The following is a 17,592-nucleotide window of genomic DNA, read 5'->3' on the forward strand; positions in this document are numbered from 1 at the left end:
ATCAACTACCATAATCACCATATTTGGCTTCCAATATCCCTTAGCTTTTTCTTAATATTCCTGAGAAACACTAAAACCACAATGGTAGCATTGAAGTGTATGAGCTGTACTGGGCGTTGTTCTGAGCACTTTATAAGAATCATTTCGCTTAATTTTCACAAAGCTAAGAACTAAGCACTACTATTATGCTCATTTCACAAATGAGGAAACCGAGGCAAAGAGAGGTAAAGTAACTTACCCCAGGTCACTCAGCTAGTAAGAGGCTGAGCTGGGATTCAAACCCTGGCATTGAACTCCCAAGTTCATGCTCTTAACCACTGTGTTTCAGTATTAAGAGTTTTCAAAAAGAATGTGTTTTAAGCATTTATGAAAATTTCAGAAGAGGTAATGCAAAATTGTTTTGAGAATGTCAGCATAGTTGGAGAAAGCATATGTATCTTTTTGGGAAAACGTTCTAAAGATCCAAAACATATATTTATGGGAAAATCTGATACTTCTGTTTAAAATATTGGGCACATTGTCTTGTATGGCAATGAAAACCTTTGATAGTAAATGGTCTTTTCCAGTATTTTTACTCTTGTACAAATTCTGGAGAGTTTATACAAAAAGACCGTCTAAATCCCATTTCAAACTTTTTTATTTTCAAAGAAAAATAATGTGAGCAATCCTTTTAAAGCCTCCTTGAACAGTAAAATTGCAAATGCCTGGCCCTTGGAGAAATATTACAAAGTTGGTGTGTTGATTCTTCCTGCTCTCAGGACTTATTAGGAAAACCAAAACTTTAACTTGCATTCCTTCCCTCCTGTGCATCAAAGACACACACTGCACCCAGCAAACAGAAAAATATGTCTTATCAAATATAAATATGTTAAATGAGACACTCTATTAGTTGTTGATTAGTCAACAACTTCTTTTCTGCACCTACTATGTGAGATGCCTCAGGAGACAGGAGGTAGCAAAGTGTAGATGCCAAGGGCACGGGCTTTGCACTCAAACAGCCTTGCTTTGAGTTGAGCTCCACCACGTACTCTTTATGTCATCTCGGGCAAGTGTCTTAATCTCTTTAGGCGTCAGTTTTTTCACCTGTAAAATGAGGATAATAATAACATAATTATGTGAAGATGAAATTAGATAATCCACATAAAGCACATAGGTAATCCACATAAAAAAACTAGTGCCTAGCACATGGTGAGCACCCATTAAATATTAGTTACTATTAGGAAATAAAAAAAAAAACTGGGATAGCGTCTCAAGCCATTTACAATATCATAGATAACAGTAATAGGAAGCAGAATGTTCTATACATCCAAAGAGCAGAACATAAAAAGTGTTAATGGGGCTTTAAAGACCAAATGCCATAAATAAATAAAAAAAATTAAAAAAATAAATAAATAAATAAATAAAATAAAATAAAGACCAAATGCCACAAAACAGCTGGAGAGGGGAGGAGGGGATCACAATTGCATTGGACTTGGAGGAAAGAGTAGTAACTCAAAGGCAATCAAAGGACATGGAAAAGACCTGGAAAGAACAGCAGAAGCAAAGATACAGAGGTGGGAGAGAGCCCTGTGTGGTCAGACTAGTCAGTGTGTAGGGTTTATGAGAAGGAGCTATGAAATACAAAGCTGGAAATGAGGCTGGAGATCCCTGACTTCCAAGTTAGGGAGTTTGGCAGTCGTGGTGTGTATGAAAATATTTTGAATGAGATTTTTAAATGAAAGTTGATGGTTTGCTTTTGTTTTTTAGATTCAGGATCCAAAATCATTTCAATTTAAAAAGCATTTTAAATTCTTGGGGAGTCACCGATCTTTTTGATCCACTCAAAGCTAACTTGAAAGGAATTTCAGGTAACACTTCTTCTTTCAAGCTTTTTGGCATTGTGCTTGGGGGCAGCTTTGTCATACTTTGATTAAGGGATTTTCATCTACAGAGGTTTCAATGGTACAGTCAGAGTTAACATTTTTAAAAGGATAAAGAAAGAGCTTTGCTTTATATAAAAATATGTTGCTTCAGATAACAGTCAAATGGGTTGGACTTTGTGGGGGAGGAGTGTTTCTTGAAACCTTTAAGCGCCGTTTTGGGAAACCACCTTCAGGGCGAGGTCAATAGCCGGAGAACACAATACAACTCACCCTCCCTCTGCCTATCATGACTAGGAACCTTCCAGAGACAGTGATTCAACAACAGAGGTCTTCATTCTGACCTCCCACTGTCATGCCAGCCTCACAGTCGCCCTTTGTTCCTACCTCCTCCCTCTCCCTCCCTCCTTGTATCACTTCTAGCTTCTAATAAGCTAACCTTGAGACTTTCCCTCAACCACCCAACTTCCTTTCTTCAAGTTACTCACGTACCTGTAACCTTGCCCTAAAATGTTCTCCTTCCCAAAGTCCATATTAAATTTATTTGCCCCTAGTGGACATGCTACTACTAATCAATAGGAACTGTATTTGCTTATGATCTGACAGGGAACTTACATCAAATATTCAAAAAGAATGGAATGCCAAAACCTTATGTTCCAGAATCCTCTCAGAAACCATTAGATAAACTATTTCTAACTCCAAAGGTTCAGGTTTGTTTCTGCTCTGGATACTAATATCCATTGGTGTCTTCATTGACCTTGATGCTTTCTGTGCCCAAAGAGCTTCAGAATCTCCACTTTATTTTTTTTTTTAGAATCTCCACTTAAAATGCTAGAACCTCATAACACAGAGTTTTCTAAAGCATTACTCAAAATCTTCTTTTTTAAGCAATCACACACACACACACACACACACACACACACAGGAATTTGGTCCACAAAAGCAGTCTTGGCTTGTGCTTTAGATGTGACCAGACAGACTAAATGGCAGTTACTTATCAAATAAAGCACAGGAGGAAGGATCTATTCTAGAGTGTTTAAAACCCACCAGCTGTGTACTCATTACCTAGACATGCAAAGAGATAATCAAAGCACTAGTCAAGTTTGGGCACAGTGCCCCCAACAATGCTTGGCACACTGTGGATATCCAATAAATATTGTTGACTTGGTTGAATGACTCAACCAGAAAATTTCCATGGTGATGCAGGCATAATCTGACACTGTAGGGAATAGAAGAACAGTAGAGTGAAAGGATCAGAGGTCAAGGAAAGAGGAAGGGATTAAGAACTTCAGTATGCTCTATCTGTAATAATGTACAAAATGCAATCACAGTGTCTTCTTGTGACTCCAGACCTCAGCTAGGGCATTCCTGTTGTTGATGATGATACTATTCTTCTTTTGATCATTCTAGTTCAAAACTCTGGGGCCATTTTTACCTTTTCTTCTACAACACTACATTCAGTTAATCACTATGACATTGATTGTTCCTTCATAGCTCTTAATCTCTCTGCCTTTATGTCCTGGAAGTACATCTCAAAGTGCCATTAATCCTGTGTCCTCAAACAGGACTGAGCTTGACCCACATCATGCAGCTCCCCTACTGGTAAAGATTTTCAAGGCCCATAAGCTCTCCTGACAAGATGTAACAAGCAACCTACTTTAGAAAGAACATTTTTTTTTTTGGTACCTTTTTTATAATGCAATTAAGGTCTATGTATATTTGTTCAAATCAGCAGAAATATAGGCTCATTGATTTAAGTTGTTAACTACTTATCAAGCAGTTAGCATGTGCCAAGTGTGAAGCTTGAATTCAAATATCTTACGTGATAAAACACATCAGCCTTATCTTCTCCCATAAAGTTTTGTTCCTCTAATAAGATGTATCACCAAATAATGACCCATCCCTGTTTTTATAAAGTTTTAATGAAACATAGCCACTCCCATTTTTTTACAGATCATCTATGGTTGTATTCCTGCTACACTGCAGAATTAGGCAGTTGCAACAGATGCCATATGGCCTGCAGTTGCTAAAGTATTTAGTATCTTGACCTTTACGGATAAGGTTTACCAACTAAAGTATTGCTTTCCAATGCCCTTCTTTAAACATAATCAAGAGACTAGTCACTTCTATGCTTAAGTGAGCTGTTGACTTAATTATAGAGACATGGTGACTGACTCTGTCTAACAAATAGTTTCATCATTCCTAAAATGAGGTCGCTACCACCCATCTCATATCTTACTTATGGAAATAAAATTCCTCAGCATATCGCAAACTATCAGCAGAGAGCTTGCCAGAAAATAAGTCATCAGAAAATGCTGGTCTCCCTTCTTACAATTAACGAGAAGTTACCAAGTAGTTTTGTACTATTGACAGAAGCTCAAACTACAGGACATTTGGCCTTTCCTCTCCATTTGGTTCCAATGCCCAGAATCACTTTACTCAAGTTCTCCTTCCACATTTAAAAGTCACTACTCGCCTATCTCTTCCTTCATGGCATCAAATCCTTTTTTGCTGCCTGAAAAAAACTTGTTCAATATCATCTTAAGGCCCAACTGAGCCTAGGCTATCATTTTTCTCCCCAGGCACCCTTGATACTACATGTTATAAAGCTTTTAAGAGTGATTCCAGCTTCACTTACACTAAAGATATCAGCTAGAGATTTACTTCTTGAGTAATCAGAAGGATAAGCAGGCTTTGATACAAACCCATGCTTCCTAATCCAAGAAATACTTCTTTTGCACAAACTTAAACCTTTGAAGAAACTATCTTATTCTTGACTTTTACAAAGGAGTAATTAGGTTCTGAACTCTGTTCGGTAAGAACTACAAGCTCCAAGTTATACAACTTAAATGAGCAAAGCACACATAGTTGTTTGGTTGCATACTGAAGTTAACTTATGCCACACCAGATGACTGATCAGCACTCCACTAGGTCGGCAAGATTGTCAGATAGATCATTCCCAACTTCAGTTCCCCTCCCAAGAAGGCCACCTAACAACTATCCATAGACAAGTCACCACTGTGAAAATCCCAGCTCCCAGATGTAAGCTGAAGCACCCCTCTGAACCACAGAAACCGAGAAGGACCACATTAGAAAGGTAAGAGGAGCAGCTACACTCGGACTGCATCACCCTTCCTCCAGGCTGACACGGCAGTGCACCAAGAGGGCCCTTCCAGGCCTACTACAGTTTCTCCAGTGAGAAAAGGGAGCCAAGGTGGACACCCAACTCTTCCAGGACACTTTCTAGAAGGTCTAGTCAGATCTTGCCTCCTGGAGATAACTAATAATCAGATAGAGATGGGGCGGGAGGGCAAGCCTTACATGAACCAGCCTTCAAACCTTGGCAGACCATGTTCCTGCCTGTAGCAGTACCCAAGCAAAGACCTCAGCTAAAAGCAATTCCCACTTACAAAGCCAGCCTGGTTGCCCCATCTGGCTAGAGAGCTTGGTTGGCAGTTCTGCCTGATTCTACAGTCAGTGGACTATACTACCTAATCAATGGACCGTACTACCACTCTACCTTGAAGAAAAGTGAATTCACAGCCCTGCCCGACACCTAAGCATAATCTCAAGTCCCATCCATTGAGGAAGCCTGACCAGAGAACTCAGATAGCTGAGGAGCCCATCCTACAGCTGTGCTTGGGCAGAGATCCTGGCCAGCAGCCCTGCCCAACTGTTGAGCATATTCCCTACCCCCAAGTAACCAAAGAGCCTGAAGAAATGACCTTGGGAAGCCTTGCAGCCCAGCCCACAGTGTTACCAAGTCACAGAGCCCAGTCTGCATCCCCACCCATCTTCAGGGCACAGCTGGCAGCCCCACCTGAACATGGAGTCCAGCCGGCAGCACCATCCACTTGGGAATCACAGTGTGAGACTCCACCTGACCAGGAAGGATCGTGGAGCCCATCCCATAACTACCCAGTCATGGTGTCCAACCATTGGCACTACTATGTCAGGGAACACAGCCTACAACCCCATTTGACCAGAGTTGATTGCAGGGCTAGTGGCTTAACCTGACAGTGGGTCATAGCCAGAAGCCCCACCTAAACAGGGAGCCCACCCAGCAGACCCACTTGAATACAGAACCCAACCAGCAGTCCCACCCAACCACAGAACCCAGCCAGCAGCATCCCCCTGCAACCTCAGAGCACATGGAGAGGCTTTGCCCAAATAGAGATCCTGATAGCAAGCCTCACCTACCCACAAATGCTATCAGCTAATTGGTAAAAGTCTTTACTTGCCAAAGCAAACCTGTAAAGCCTGGAAAAGGAGACTACTCACTTAAATGCACAGATACCAATACAAAGAAGCAAGGATCATGAAAAATCAGAAAAATATGACATCATCAAAAGAAATGAATAAAGCTCCAATAACTACCCTAAAGAAATGGAGATGTATGAACTGCCTGGCAAAGAATTCAGATAATCCTCTTAAAACAGTTCAGCAGACTACAAGAACACACAGACAACTAAACAATATTTGGAAAACAATGCATGAACAAAATTAAAAGTTCAAGAAAGAAATAGAAACCATCAAACAAAACAAAACAAAAAAACTAAACAGAGATCCTAAAGCTGAAGAGTACAATGACTGCACCAAAGAATTCAATAAAGAGCTTCAACAACAGACTCAGCCAAGCAGAGGAAAGAATCAATGAACTAGAAGATAAGTCGTTTGAAATTATCTAATCAGAAGAGCAAAAAAAAAAAAAAAAGAATGAAAGAGTGAAGAAAGCCTATAGGAATTGGGGACTCCACAGAAAAAAAACATATACTCATAATGAGAATTCCAAAAAATGAGGGGTAAAAAAGAGAAACTACTTAAAGCAGTAATGGCTGAAAGCTTTCCAAACATGGGGAGATGAAAGGGGGTTCCAGATTCATAATGCCCAAGGAATCCCAATAGGTTGAACCCAAAAAAGGCTACACCAAGACACATTATAATTAAATTGTTGAAAGTCAAAGAACTTTAAAAGCCGCAAGAGAGAAGAAACAAGTTACATACAAGAGAACCCACATAAGATGACCAATGGATTTCTCAACAGAAACTACAGGCCAGGATATAGTGGAATGACATACACAAAATTTTGGAGGGGGAAAAAAACCCAACCCTGTCAACCAAGAATAGTATACCTGGCAAAGTTGTCCTTCACAAGTGAAGCAAAGATAAAAGTTTTCCAAACCAACAAAAACTAAGGGAGTTTATCACCACTAGACCCACCTTACAAGATATGCTAAAGGACATTCTTCAAGTTGAAATAAAAGGATGCTAATTAATGTTGTAAAAATGTATGAATATATAAAAATTATTGGTAATGGTAAATATATAGTCAAAATTAGATTCTCTAATATTGTAATAGTGGCACATAATTACAATAAATCAATGAATTCAGTAAAGCTGCAGGATACAAAATGAACATGCAAGTATCAGTTGTGTTTCTTTACACTAACAATGAAGTACCTGAAAAAGAAATAAAGAAAACAATTCCGTTTCATTGATAGTTGCATCAGAAACATTAAAATACTTAGGAACAAACTTAACCAAGGGAGGTGAACTATCTCTACATTGAAAACCACAGCACACTGATGAAAGAAATGGAAAAATATACAAATAAATGGAAAAATATCCTGTGTTCATGGATTAGAAAAATTAATATTGTTGGGGCGCCTGGGTGGCGCAGTCGGTTAAGCGTCCGACTTCAGCCAGGTCACGATCTCGCGGTCCGTGAGTTTGAGCCCCGCGTCAGGCTCTGGGCTGATGGCTCGGAGCCTGGAGCCTGTTTCCGATTCTGTGTCTCCCTCTCTCTGCACCTCCCCTGTTCATGCTCTGTCTCTCTCTGTCCCAAAAATAAATAAAAAACGTTGAAAAAAAATTTAAAAAAAAAAAAAAAAAGAAAAAAAAAAAAGAAAAATTAATATTGTTAAAGGGTCTATTCTACCCAAATCAATCCTCAGATTCAATGCACTCCCTATCAAAATGCCAATGCCAATGACATTTTCCACAGAAATAGAAAAAAAAAAAAACCTCTAAAATTCATATGGAACCAAAAAAATCCCCAAATATCCAAAGCAATCCTGAGAAAAAAACAAAGCTAAAGGGATCACACTTCCTGAGTTCAAACTGTATTATGAATATACAGTAATCAAAACAGTAAGGTACTGGCATAAAAACAGACACATAGGGAAATGGGACAGAATCAAGACCCCAGAACTAAATCTATGTATATACAGTCAACTAATATTTGACAAGGAAGCCAAGATTACTCAATGGAGAAAAGATAGTCTTTTCAATAAAGGGTGCTGGGAAAACCGGATATTCAGATGCAAAAGAATAAAACTGGACCCCTATTTTATAACATTCACAAAAATTAACTCAAAATGGATTAGAGACTTAAATGTCTGAAACCATAAAACTCCTAGAAGAAAACATAGGAGAAAAGTTCCTTGAAATTGGTCTTGGCAATGATTTGTTGGATCGGACACCAAAAGTATAAGCAACAAAAGCTATAAACAAGTGGGACTACATCAAACTAAAAGCATCTTCAGAGCAAAAGAAACAACTAACAAAATGAAAAGGCAACCTACAGAATGGGAGAAAATATTTATAAACCACATATCTAAAAGATTAATATCTAAAATATATAGGGAACTCACACAACTTAATTGCAAATAATAACAATCTGATTTTTAAATGGGACAGAGTATCTGAACGAACGTTTTTCCCAATAAGATTATTCAAATGGCCAACAGGCACATGGAAATATGAATATCGCTAATCATCAGGGAAATGCAAATCAAAACTACAGTGAGATATCACCTCATACCTGTTAGAATGGCTATTATCAAAAAGACAAAAAATAACAAATACTGGCAAGGATATAGAAAAAGGAACCCTTGTGCACTATTGAGGGGAATGTAAATCAGTCCAACCACTATGGAAAGCACTATGGAGGTTCCTCAAAAAATAAAAATAGAACTACCACATGATCCAGCAGTTCTACTTCTGAGTATGTATTCAAAGGAAATTAAATCACTGTCAAAGAGATAACTGCACCCTCGTGTTCACAGCAGCATTATTTGCAATAGCCAAGATACAGAAAAAAACCTAAGTGTCCATCAACGGATGAATGGATAAAGAAGCTGTGGTATATATATTTTGATGGAATAGTATGTAGCCATAAAAAAGGAAATCCTGCTATTGGCAACAACATAGAAAAACCTTGAGGGCATTATGCTAAGTGAAATAAATCATACAGAAAGACAAACACTATATAATATCACTTACATGTGGAACCTAAACCAAAATCAAACCTCATAGAAACACAGAGTAGATTGATGGCTGCCAGAGGCAAGGAGCGGGGGAGTTGGGGAGTTGAGTGAAGGTGGTCAAAGGGTACGAACTCCCAGTTATAAGTTCTAGGGATGTAATGTACAGCATGGTGACTATAGTCAACAATACTGTACTGTCTATTTGAAAGTTGCAAAGACAATAGATCTTACAATTTAATACACGCAAAAAAAAAATTGTAACTATGTGAGGCAATGAATGTGTTAACTAATCTTATTGTGGTAATCATTTTGCAGTATATACATATATCAAATCATCATATTGTGCACCTTAAACTTACGTGTTATATCAGTTATAATCCAATAAAGCTAGGGTGGCAAGAGAAGTGGGCAAGAGGAGAACAGAGAAAGCAACAAACCACATCCTGGCTTCAGGGGCCATTTCAGATTCTTTTTAGTAATCTCTCTCTATATCCTGGGCTCAGTGCTATTCCATATTTTACATTCCATATTTTACAGACACATTCCATATTTTACAACTAAGCAATAAAAAGAGGAGAAAGATAAACTAGAAGGAAATTCTGGTAATAACTTTTTTAAAGCACTAAATTTATCAATAGTAAGTAATAATAATTGGAAAGGCAAATAACACAGCAAATGATGTTTATCCTACATTATGAGAAGCTGAGGATCAAATGTTGGGATATTGGTTTACATTTTCCAAGTCTTGTGTTTACACAATGTCATTATGAAGAAGACTCTTAAGCCTTTTGAGACTGATCAACCACACACAAAGAATGATGGTCTCTACGAACAAAGGGGAAAGAGGTCTCTACGAACAAAGAATGATGGTCTCTACGAACACTGAAACAGTCGTTTGGGTGACACTTGCCAAAGACCTATTCTGTACTGTACCCCTATGATTTTATAGATACCAACCAACATTTCCTTAGAGGTGAAATCAGATTAAAGAATATTAAGGCAGCTGTTTTATGGAGAAATGAAACAAATATACAACATGAGGAGTGTCTATTATTCACTCATCCAACGTTACTGAACACATAGATGTACCAAGCATTATTATGTTAGGTGAAGTAAAAAAGGTTTAAAACTGATAAAATAGCTTCTGCCTTCTAGAAGCTAACAATCTAAAAAGAAAGGTTGACATAAACACTTGACAATATTATGGAAGAGTGGAGAGTATGCCAGGAGGAAGGGTAGGAAGAATCTTACCACTTTGCTTTGGATAATGAAATGTAATATAGGAGCAAATGGTTTATAGGGGGCTACACTTTCCCAGAATGCTAATCTGGTCAATTTAGTGACAGGGGATGGTGTGGGTCTTTCTATGGTTAAACACTACATATTACAGTCTTCCTGCAGAGATTCACTACAAACAATAGCAAATAATAAGCTCTAAGAAGTCCACTAGTAAAAACAAAAGCACAAAACTATTCAACCTGCATTTCCCATCTTAATTCATCATGGAACCCTTTTTATAGAATAGCACCTATAAACAATCTGGGAACAAATTTGGGGAAAACAGGTTGTATGATCCTCAACGGCACAAAGCAACTGCCAACAATGCCAACAGGAAAAGACGAGCCCAAAGTAGGAAGATTCCTCCGTGCTTGGATTCTTCTAGGCTGACTTCATTAGTTGCATAACATTTCAGTAGCTACTTGACAAAAGCAAGCAAATAGGGATCTGTAATACAAGATCACACAAGAAGAAAAACGCAAACCTACAGATGACTCCTGAATTCTTCTTTTGATCACAAATGTTGGTCTTCTGAAATGTTAAGTCTTACCAGAGATATAATTTAAGAGAGGTGTGGATGCTGGGGCAAGACAGGCCACGGCTCTTGGCTGTGCCAACATGTAACCGTCAATTATCGGGCCACTCCTGTAGTGTGATGGAGAAAAGCTCTTTAAATGAAGCTCCTTGACTGCAGTGTCCAGAAATTGTAATAGCCAAATCTATCTAACCAAAGACTCACTCATACCAGTTGGTCCCATTTTTCACACTGTGTCAAGGTGCCTGGTCTCTAACACAACCACATTTACTACATTTTAGCTGATACAGAGTTTCACAGTGAACTTCTGCTAACTTCATTAACACTTATTTTAAATGTTCAGACACCATACCATAGTCATGAAATCACAGATTAGTAAAACCTCATGACCATCAAAGAACCATTTTTTTTTCATCCACAGAATTCTAACTCTGGCACTGCATTTGTTCATTCAACGAATGAGGGAGACAATTAATTAGAGATAAATTTACTTTCTAAAAGATCCTACAGATCCTAGAGACCAACCAGGTCTCTAAATAAATCTAAATAAATCAGATTCTTTACTGGTTTTAGGACAAATGATACCAGATCAATGTTTCCATTGATTTTTCCCTTCCTCTGGCCCTTGTCTGGTCCCCTTCAATGATGCTGGAAAATAACTGTTTCTTACAACAAATACAGCCAACTCACAATTTCCTGGGTATACCTTATTTAGAAGATGGATGAACCTGCTGCATATCCTACACTCGGCTGGTTTTATGCTCTCACGGCATTCATTTGCTTCTCCTTGTATGTGCATGAAAAATGCAAAACAATTTAATTAGTCTAAGATGAAACACAGCTCTCTCTAAATACAGCATGTATATTGAAATGACTATTTTAAGGCTCATGCCACAGACCCCTTTCCAGTGGCATGCGAGAGGTGACTAGAATACACTTTTTGAAAGGTGGCATTGTTTGTGTGGAGGGGTGGGGTAGAAATGGGCGCTGCACGGTCAGAAAACCTGCAAATGCCCAAGTTCTACCTCTCTCAAGTGCATGACTTCAGATCACTTAACAGCTCATTCTCAAATGAAAGGGTTGGTATAACTGACTTCTGAAGTTTCTTCTAGTTCTAAAGGTTCTTACTTTCCTTCAGTATTATGTCGTCAAGTACCATTTCACTGTGGAGAGCTGTTTAAAAATGATTAGTGGTTAAATTACAAAAACCTGTCAGTTCCTCCAACTTAATCACTCCTATTCCTATTTGCTAAGCTTACATCTTTGAAGTTGATAGCACACAACTATTATAGTTCTGACCTCTCATTATCTTTCCAGATGCTAGCCCATGCAAGTTAATTGCATAACTGACATACCTCAGTATATAGAATGCAGCTTGAGACACATTTTTAATACACTGAGTTATGCCTTTTAAGGCCCATAGTACAAACCTGTAACTGTCATTTAAAAGTGGCTCTGAAAATGCAGTCCAAGAAAGCATTCAAGGGAGACCATCTCAGAAGCTGGCTGAAAAAGGATTCTTGGACTCCAGAATCTGCATTTTGACACATCCTCTGGTGAAAATACTGGCTGAGGATTTCAATACGAACTACAAGTTACTTGGGAAAATTAACATTGAAAAAACAGGGCCCAGCTCTAAATATTAATTTGGGAGGGGTTATTTATTAAACTCACCAAATCTGAGGTTTTGAAAGTTACATAAAAAATCGCAGCTTCAGAATTTTCCAAACAAATCTCTCCCTAGCTATAGTAAGCAGCATGAGACTGTCATTAAGTACGTTCTTTAAAAGTACGCTCAAATCCTTAAGCCAAATGCATTAAAAATGGAAATAAGCAATTCACATTTTTATTTCTTGGGATTAGGCCAAGATGGCTTTTATGTTTCTGAAGCGATCCACAAAGCCAAGATTGAGGTTTCCGAGGAAGGCAGCAAGGCGTCTACAGCCACCGGTACGTTCATCAAGGGGTCAGCAGTGCTCGAGTCATACCTCTTGCCCTTCTATGCCTTTGTTAGGTTTATCCGGTTCAATCTTCACATTTCTAAACTTTGCCACTCAAAACCCCAAGTCCGGATGTGGTATATGTGGTATAGCATTTTTTAAAAAGGAAGGTTAACACAAAGGGTTTGAAAAATGGTGAGAGAAGAGAAATCCAGTTTGAAAAGGATTTGTAGCATCATCCCCATAAACAAGGAATGAAGTCATTCGAAAATCACCTTCAGGAAGGGATTTATTCCATGGAGCATTTTGAAAATGGGACACAGGGTTGCTAAGTGGCATCTTTTCTCTTTAATTTTCCCATTTGTACCCCATCATGACACTACACAAATACATTAGGATGTTCCGATTTCTTCAGAAATCAAGGGATATAACTGACTTCGGCTCCAATTTTAATAGTGACTTCCCTCAAATGAATAAAAAATGCAATAGTCTCCTATTCTTTCCCTCCTGCAGCTCTGTTGTTACTGAAAAGGTCTCGGATTCCTTTTTTTAAAGCAGATCGGCCATTCTTCTTTTTCCTGAGAGAACCCAACACAGGTATGACAGGATTTCTTGACACCATTCAGATATATTAAATATTTATCAGCATCTCTCTAGCAACAAGCGCCCGTTTGTCCACTGCAGCCTAAGACAAGCATTCCTTCTAGCTAGTTTCTACGGTGCTTCAGAAGCTTCCCAGTTTCTTGTCGCGTATCCTGAGAAAGGGGAACATTCCTTAACTACAAAGGAAACTAATACCCTCCGTGTGGTTTTTGGCTTTTCGGCTCATTTGTTTGTTGATGTGGATTTTTAAAAATTCAGGTTTCTACTGCTGGGGAAGATTCAGAAAGATCATGAAAGTAATGTAAGTGATTCATCTGGACTCCCCCCCCCCCCCACCCCCGCCCCCCATTGTTGCCTCACTTTCTCATCACTGTAGGACAAAAGATAGCTCCTTCAGGGCACTAGTGTGTCCAAGGAGTCTTTTGACTCAGCAACCCCAGTATTCTAGTGAATGCACCTAGATTTCTATAGTTTTTCTGTTGGTCTTTCTCAAGCTGGCCGAAATTACACAAAAATCAAGTGTTTGCCCAAGTACTTCTTAGTTCCACTATACAACTTCATCTTAAGCCAGAAATGGTATGGACCAGGCAGGCAAAGCCTCACCACATCAGAGGGACAAGCGGAGCTCCTCTCATTTCAGCGATGAAAAAGGATTCTAAGTATTCCTCTCCGTGTTTCCCCCTCCCCGCTCCCCATTATTTATCAGCCTAGGAAGGAAAAGAGATTCTCAGTAAAGAGTTGTTGGCAAGTCGAAACAATGTGTTAAAAAGAAATAGGATGGAACAAGACTAACAAAATCAAGCAAAAGTGGATCTACTTTAACTAAACATCAGGCATTATTTTTATTTATGGAGAGAAAAAAAAGTCAAAAGTTAGAATAATGAAAATTACGCATAAGTTTTACACAAATTGTTAAGGAAATACTGTCAACATCATTTTATCTGAGAATCATTTGCATACTGCTGTAACTTGTGCTGGAAATCAAAGGAACACTTTTGTGACAAAAAGGATGAAGATAATCATTCACTAGGAAATAATCTATTGGGGGATTCTTTGGGGAGAAAAAGTCCATCAACAGAATATGTCCTCCTAGGATTTCACCATGATCATTGCATCCCCATGTTTATTAGATGAAATTGTCACTTATCACTCAGAACAGGCAACAGAGAGCCCTCTCTTAGAAAGGATACATGTCCAAAAAATGAAAGATGAAAAAAGTGACAGGCTCTACTCCCTCAAGAAACAGAGACAGGACTAAATGCAAATAGGAAGGTCATTGTCAAAAGCTGATAGCCAATACAAGTTGATGACAGTTAAAGAGACCGAGATCCCTTTTGGAATTCAGCTGCGTAACAATGACGTAAAACCTCTGCACTAGTGAAGGACACACCACTGTTTCGATGACAGGAGTTTTCAGAACTGCCTCAGTAAACACATGAACATAAACGGCTAATCCAAAACCAGTTCCGTAATCCGCCGCACATCTGAATATAGTCTTTGTGAATTTATTTACCTCTTTCTGGGAGGTACTCGCCCACACCACACACGGCACAGTGACTACTCTCCTGGGGAGAGGGGTGTCGAAGAGATAGCAATCAGTCTCAGCCTTCAGTACACCAAATTGACACATCTTACTGATAAGGGCAAATAATGAATCCATTGACAAATGGGACACATATGGGAACGTTAAGAAAAACGATCTTCATCTCAAGATTAAACTGTTAGAGAATATCATTTGTCCAGCCTAAAGTCACCCAGTGACCTAGAGGGCCAAAAAAGACAGGATATTCCCCTTAAATTTAACCCCCCGTTGCTTACAAGAATTCTATAGTATTTCACTAATTTAACTAATATGCCCAGTTTCTTAAAATGTAAAAAACCTTCGAGATGGGATATTAAGCTTGAGTTTTGATTAGTTTCAAACCTTATGACTGGGTTTTGGATGAGGCTATCGAGTATGGTGACAGAGAGATTAAGGACAGAAAGAGGAGACTGAACAAACTGCTCTTCCCAGATTCATCCCCAGAATGTAATCAAGGTGAAGGGTTTAAAGATGATCACCTCAGGAGCAATCTATAAAATGGAAATAAGAACTTCCTGATAAGGAAAGCTGCTAAACATCAGAATAGACTGAATCCCCTTCCTAAATATTCTTGTTAAGTATGAACTTTTATTCGAATGACTTGTAATCCCTTCTATTAATCTCAGAATCTAAATATACATCATTTAAGACAATTAAATCCAGACAATATATTCTGGATTTTGTGTAGCTCCTGAATTTAGCAGTGACTGCAGGTAATTACCTTGACAATTCCATCTATTAAATGATATCCTGCTTTAAAGGTATTTTGTAGAGGTAAAAAAGGTTTAAAGAATTGCATATGAAAATACTATGTAACGTTACATTAAATGCTTCTTTTTCTTGACAGGATTTGTCTTCAGTATTGGGAGCGTTTCAAATCCCCTAGACTAAATTAAGAGATCTCAAGCATGTTCTCCACTGTCAACTATGCTTTTCTTCATAAAAAGTTACAATTGCATTCTGCTATACCCCTGAAATTTTAAAAATGTTCCGCGAAAGTGTAAAAAGATAAGGGTATGTGATTTTCAAATATTATGAAACTAAAATTCCATCAATTTTACTATGATTTTATAAATTTATTTTGCCCTCTGTTAATCTAAATGTGTTTTAACCTTCTCTTCTATTGGTTACCCCAAAAGCACTACAAGGCACAGCAGTGATCTATGAAAGGTGAGTAAGGAGTCTGGTCACAGGGTCAACGTCCTCAGTGAAGACATCTGAGGTCGTGTTGGACTGAGAGTGGACAATGAATAGTGTTGGGTTTTCCTTATCCTGGGTATTTCAGGGGGAATACAAAATGAGCAAAGTCATCTTAAATGTTTCCTTTCCATTTAGCTTCTACACAAAATGAAGAGTTTAAGTGTAAGAACAGCAGAGGAAAACAGAGAGATCCCCTTTGAACTCCCGATTTGTTGTGGGCCTTCTGTAAGCATGGCATCGAGCTGCTAAAGGCTGGCCATTTCAGACTATGTGGTGTGCCCCAAACTGACACCTCCCTCACTGGCAGCTCCAACTCAGTGCCACCCACAACCCTAGCGAGAACGGAAAAAGACGTGGAAGGGGAGTAAGGAAACCACTAATGCCAAAGCTGTCTGCGTTTTAAACAGCTTTTAAAGTGTCTGCCTATTTGCCACAGATACCGTCTTTTCTACTATCTAGGCAGAAATGGGAGCATGTTGGTGTAGCCAACAAAACCTAAGAACATAGAGTAAAAAGACAATGCAGATTATGTAACAGATAATTACAGTTAGCTTTAACAAATATGAGCTTCAAGTGGTGTATTTGTCCAATGCTTAAAAAGCAAGGCCTTTAAAATTCCATTATCCTTAAGATGGTTTTAAATGATTACTTTAAATGTGATTATTTCCTAAACCACACAAGAGTAAAATAGAGCATTTATTGATGGAATAACAAAAGTGCTTTTCTTAAATATTCTTCAAAATACATTTGTACAACTTACAATAATATATCCAAAATAACTGTATATACAAAACATTACCTAGTTTTAATGTATGTGCTTTTTTCCCCAAAAATTACAAAGTAACTTTTTATTATTTTTTTTTTTTGGCAAAGTTCAACCTTAACAGAGGTGACAATTTTAAAGGTTGGTTTAAGAAAATAGAACCTGAGGGAAATTGACACGCAAGAGTCAATGACAAGCAAGAGATTTGGAGGAATATTTTTAGTTTGTTAAATAAAAATGTGTTTTAGAGTGATATTTTTCACATTACAAAAATAAACCAAAATGAAGAAAAGGTCACTGTAAAATGATGGAAAAAGGATCTGTAGACTTGCTCTTAGTATTTCAAATAGCCAACAATGCATGTCAAAAAATGAATTCAAGATCACAACAGTCTTGTATTTACTTTGTATTTGGAGAAGATAGTGAATTAAGTGGCCACATTCTGTTTTCTTTTAATTGCTATTAATATGGTTGATCTGATTGGCTCGTCGATGAATTTCATCCAAGAAGTTCTCCAGTTGTTCTATTAGCATTCGCTTTTTAAACCTGTATAAAAAAATAAGT

The 17,592-nt window shown here is 38.2% G+C and overlaps 2 protein-coding genes and 1 long non-coding RNA gene across 5 annotated transcripts in view; 1 reads left to right on the forward strand and 2 right to left on the reverse strand.

Moving 5' to 3' along the window:
* Positions 1 to 12,608, reverse strand: part of LOC131486327 (uncharacterized) — a 34,791-nt gene extending 22,183 nt beyond the window's left edge. The window contains exons 1-4 of the long non-coding RNA XR_009249286.1: positions 12,371 to 12,608; positions 11,647 to 11,726; positions 10,956 to 11,050; positions 926 to 1,083 (exon numbers count right to left, since the gene is read on the reverse strand). This is a non-coding gene — a long non-coding RNA (uncharacterized LOC131486327). The remainder of the gene's footprint in view (positions 1 to 925; positions 1,084 to 10,955; positions 11,051 to 11,646; positions 11,727 to 12,370) is intronic.
* SERPINE3 (serpin family E member 3) overlaps positions 1 to 17,063 on the forward strand; it is a 41,842-nt gene extending 24,779 nt beyond the window's left edge. For both annotated transcript variants that reach the window (XM_058686370.1, XM_058686371.1), the window contains exons 6-9: positions 1,747 to 1,847; positions 12,804 to 12,890; positions 13,394 to 13,477; positions 15,913 to 17,063. In XM_058686370.1, the coding sequence (XP_058542353.1) occupies positions 1,747 to 1,847; positions 12,804 to 12,890; positions 13,394 to 13,477; positions 15,913 to 15,956 (316 nt within the window). In that variant the 3' untranslated portion in view covers positions 15,957 to 17,063. The remainder of the gene's footprint in view (positions 1 to 1,746; positions 1,848 to 12,803; positions 12,891 to 13,393; positions 13,478 to 15,912) is intronic.
* INTS6 (integrator complex subunit 6) overlaps positions 14,298 to 17,592 on the reverse strand; it is a 92,735-nt gene continuing 89,440 nt past the window's right edge. For both annotated transcript variants that reach the window (XM_058686361.1, XM_058686366.1), the window contains one exon: positions 14,298 to 17,574. In XM_058686361.1, coding sequence (XP_058542344.1) covers positions 17,481 to 17,574 — 94 coding nt within the window. In that variant the 3' untranslated portion in view covers positions 14,298 to 17,480. The remainder of the gene's footprint in view (positions 17,575 to 17,592) is intronic.

The sequence above is a fragment of the Neofelis nebulosa genome, chromosome 1 (genome assembly GCF_028018385.1).
Source record: "Neofelis nebulosa isolate mNeoNeb1 chromosome 1, mNeoNeb1.pri, whole genome shotgun sequence".
NCBI classification, from domain to species: domain Eukaryota; kingdom Metazoa; phylum Chordata; class Mammalia; order Carnivora; family Felidae; genus Neofelis; species Neofelis nebulosa.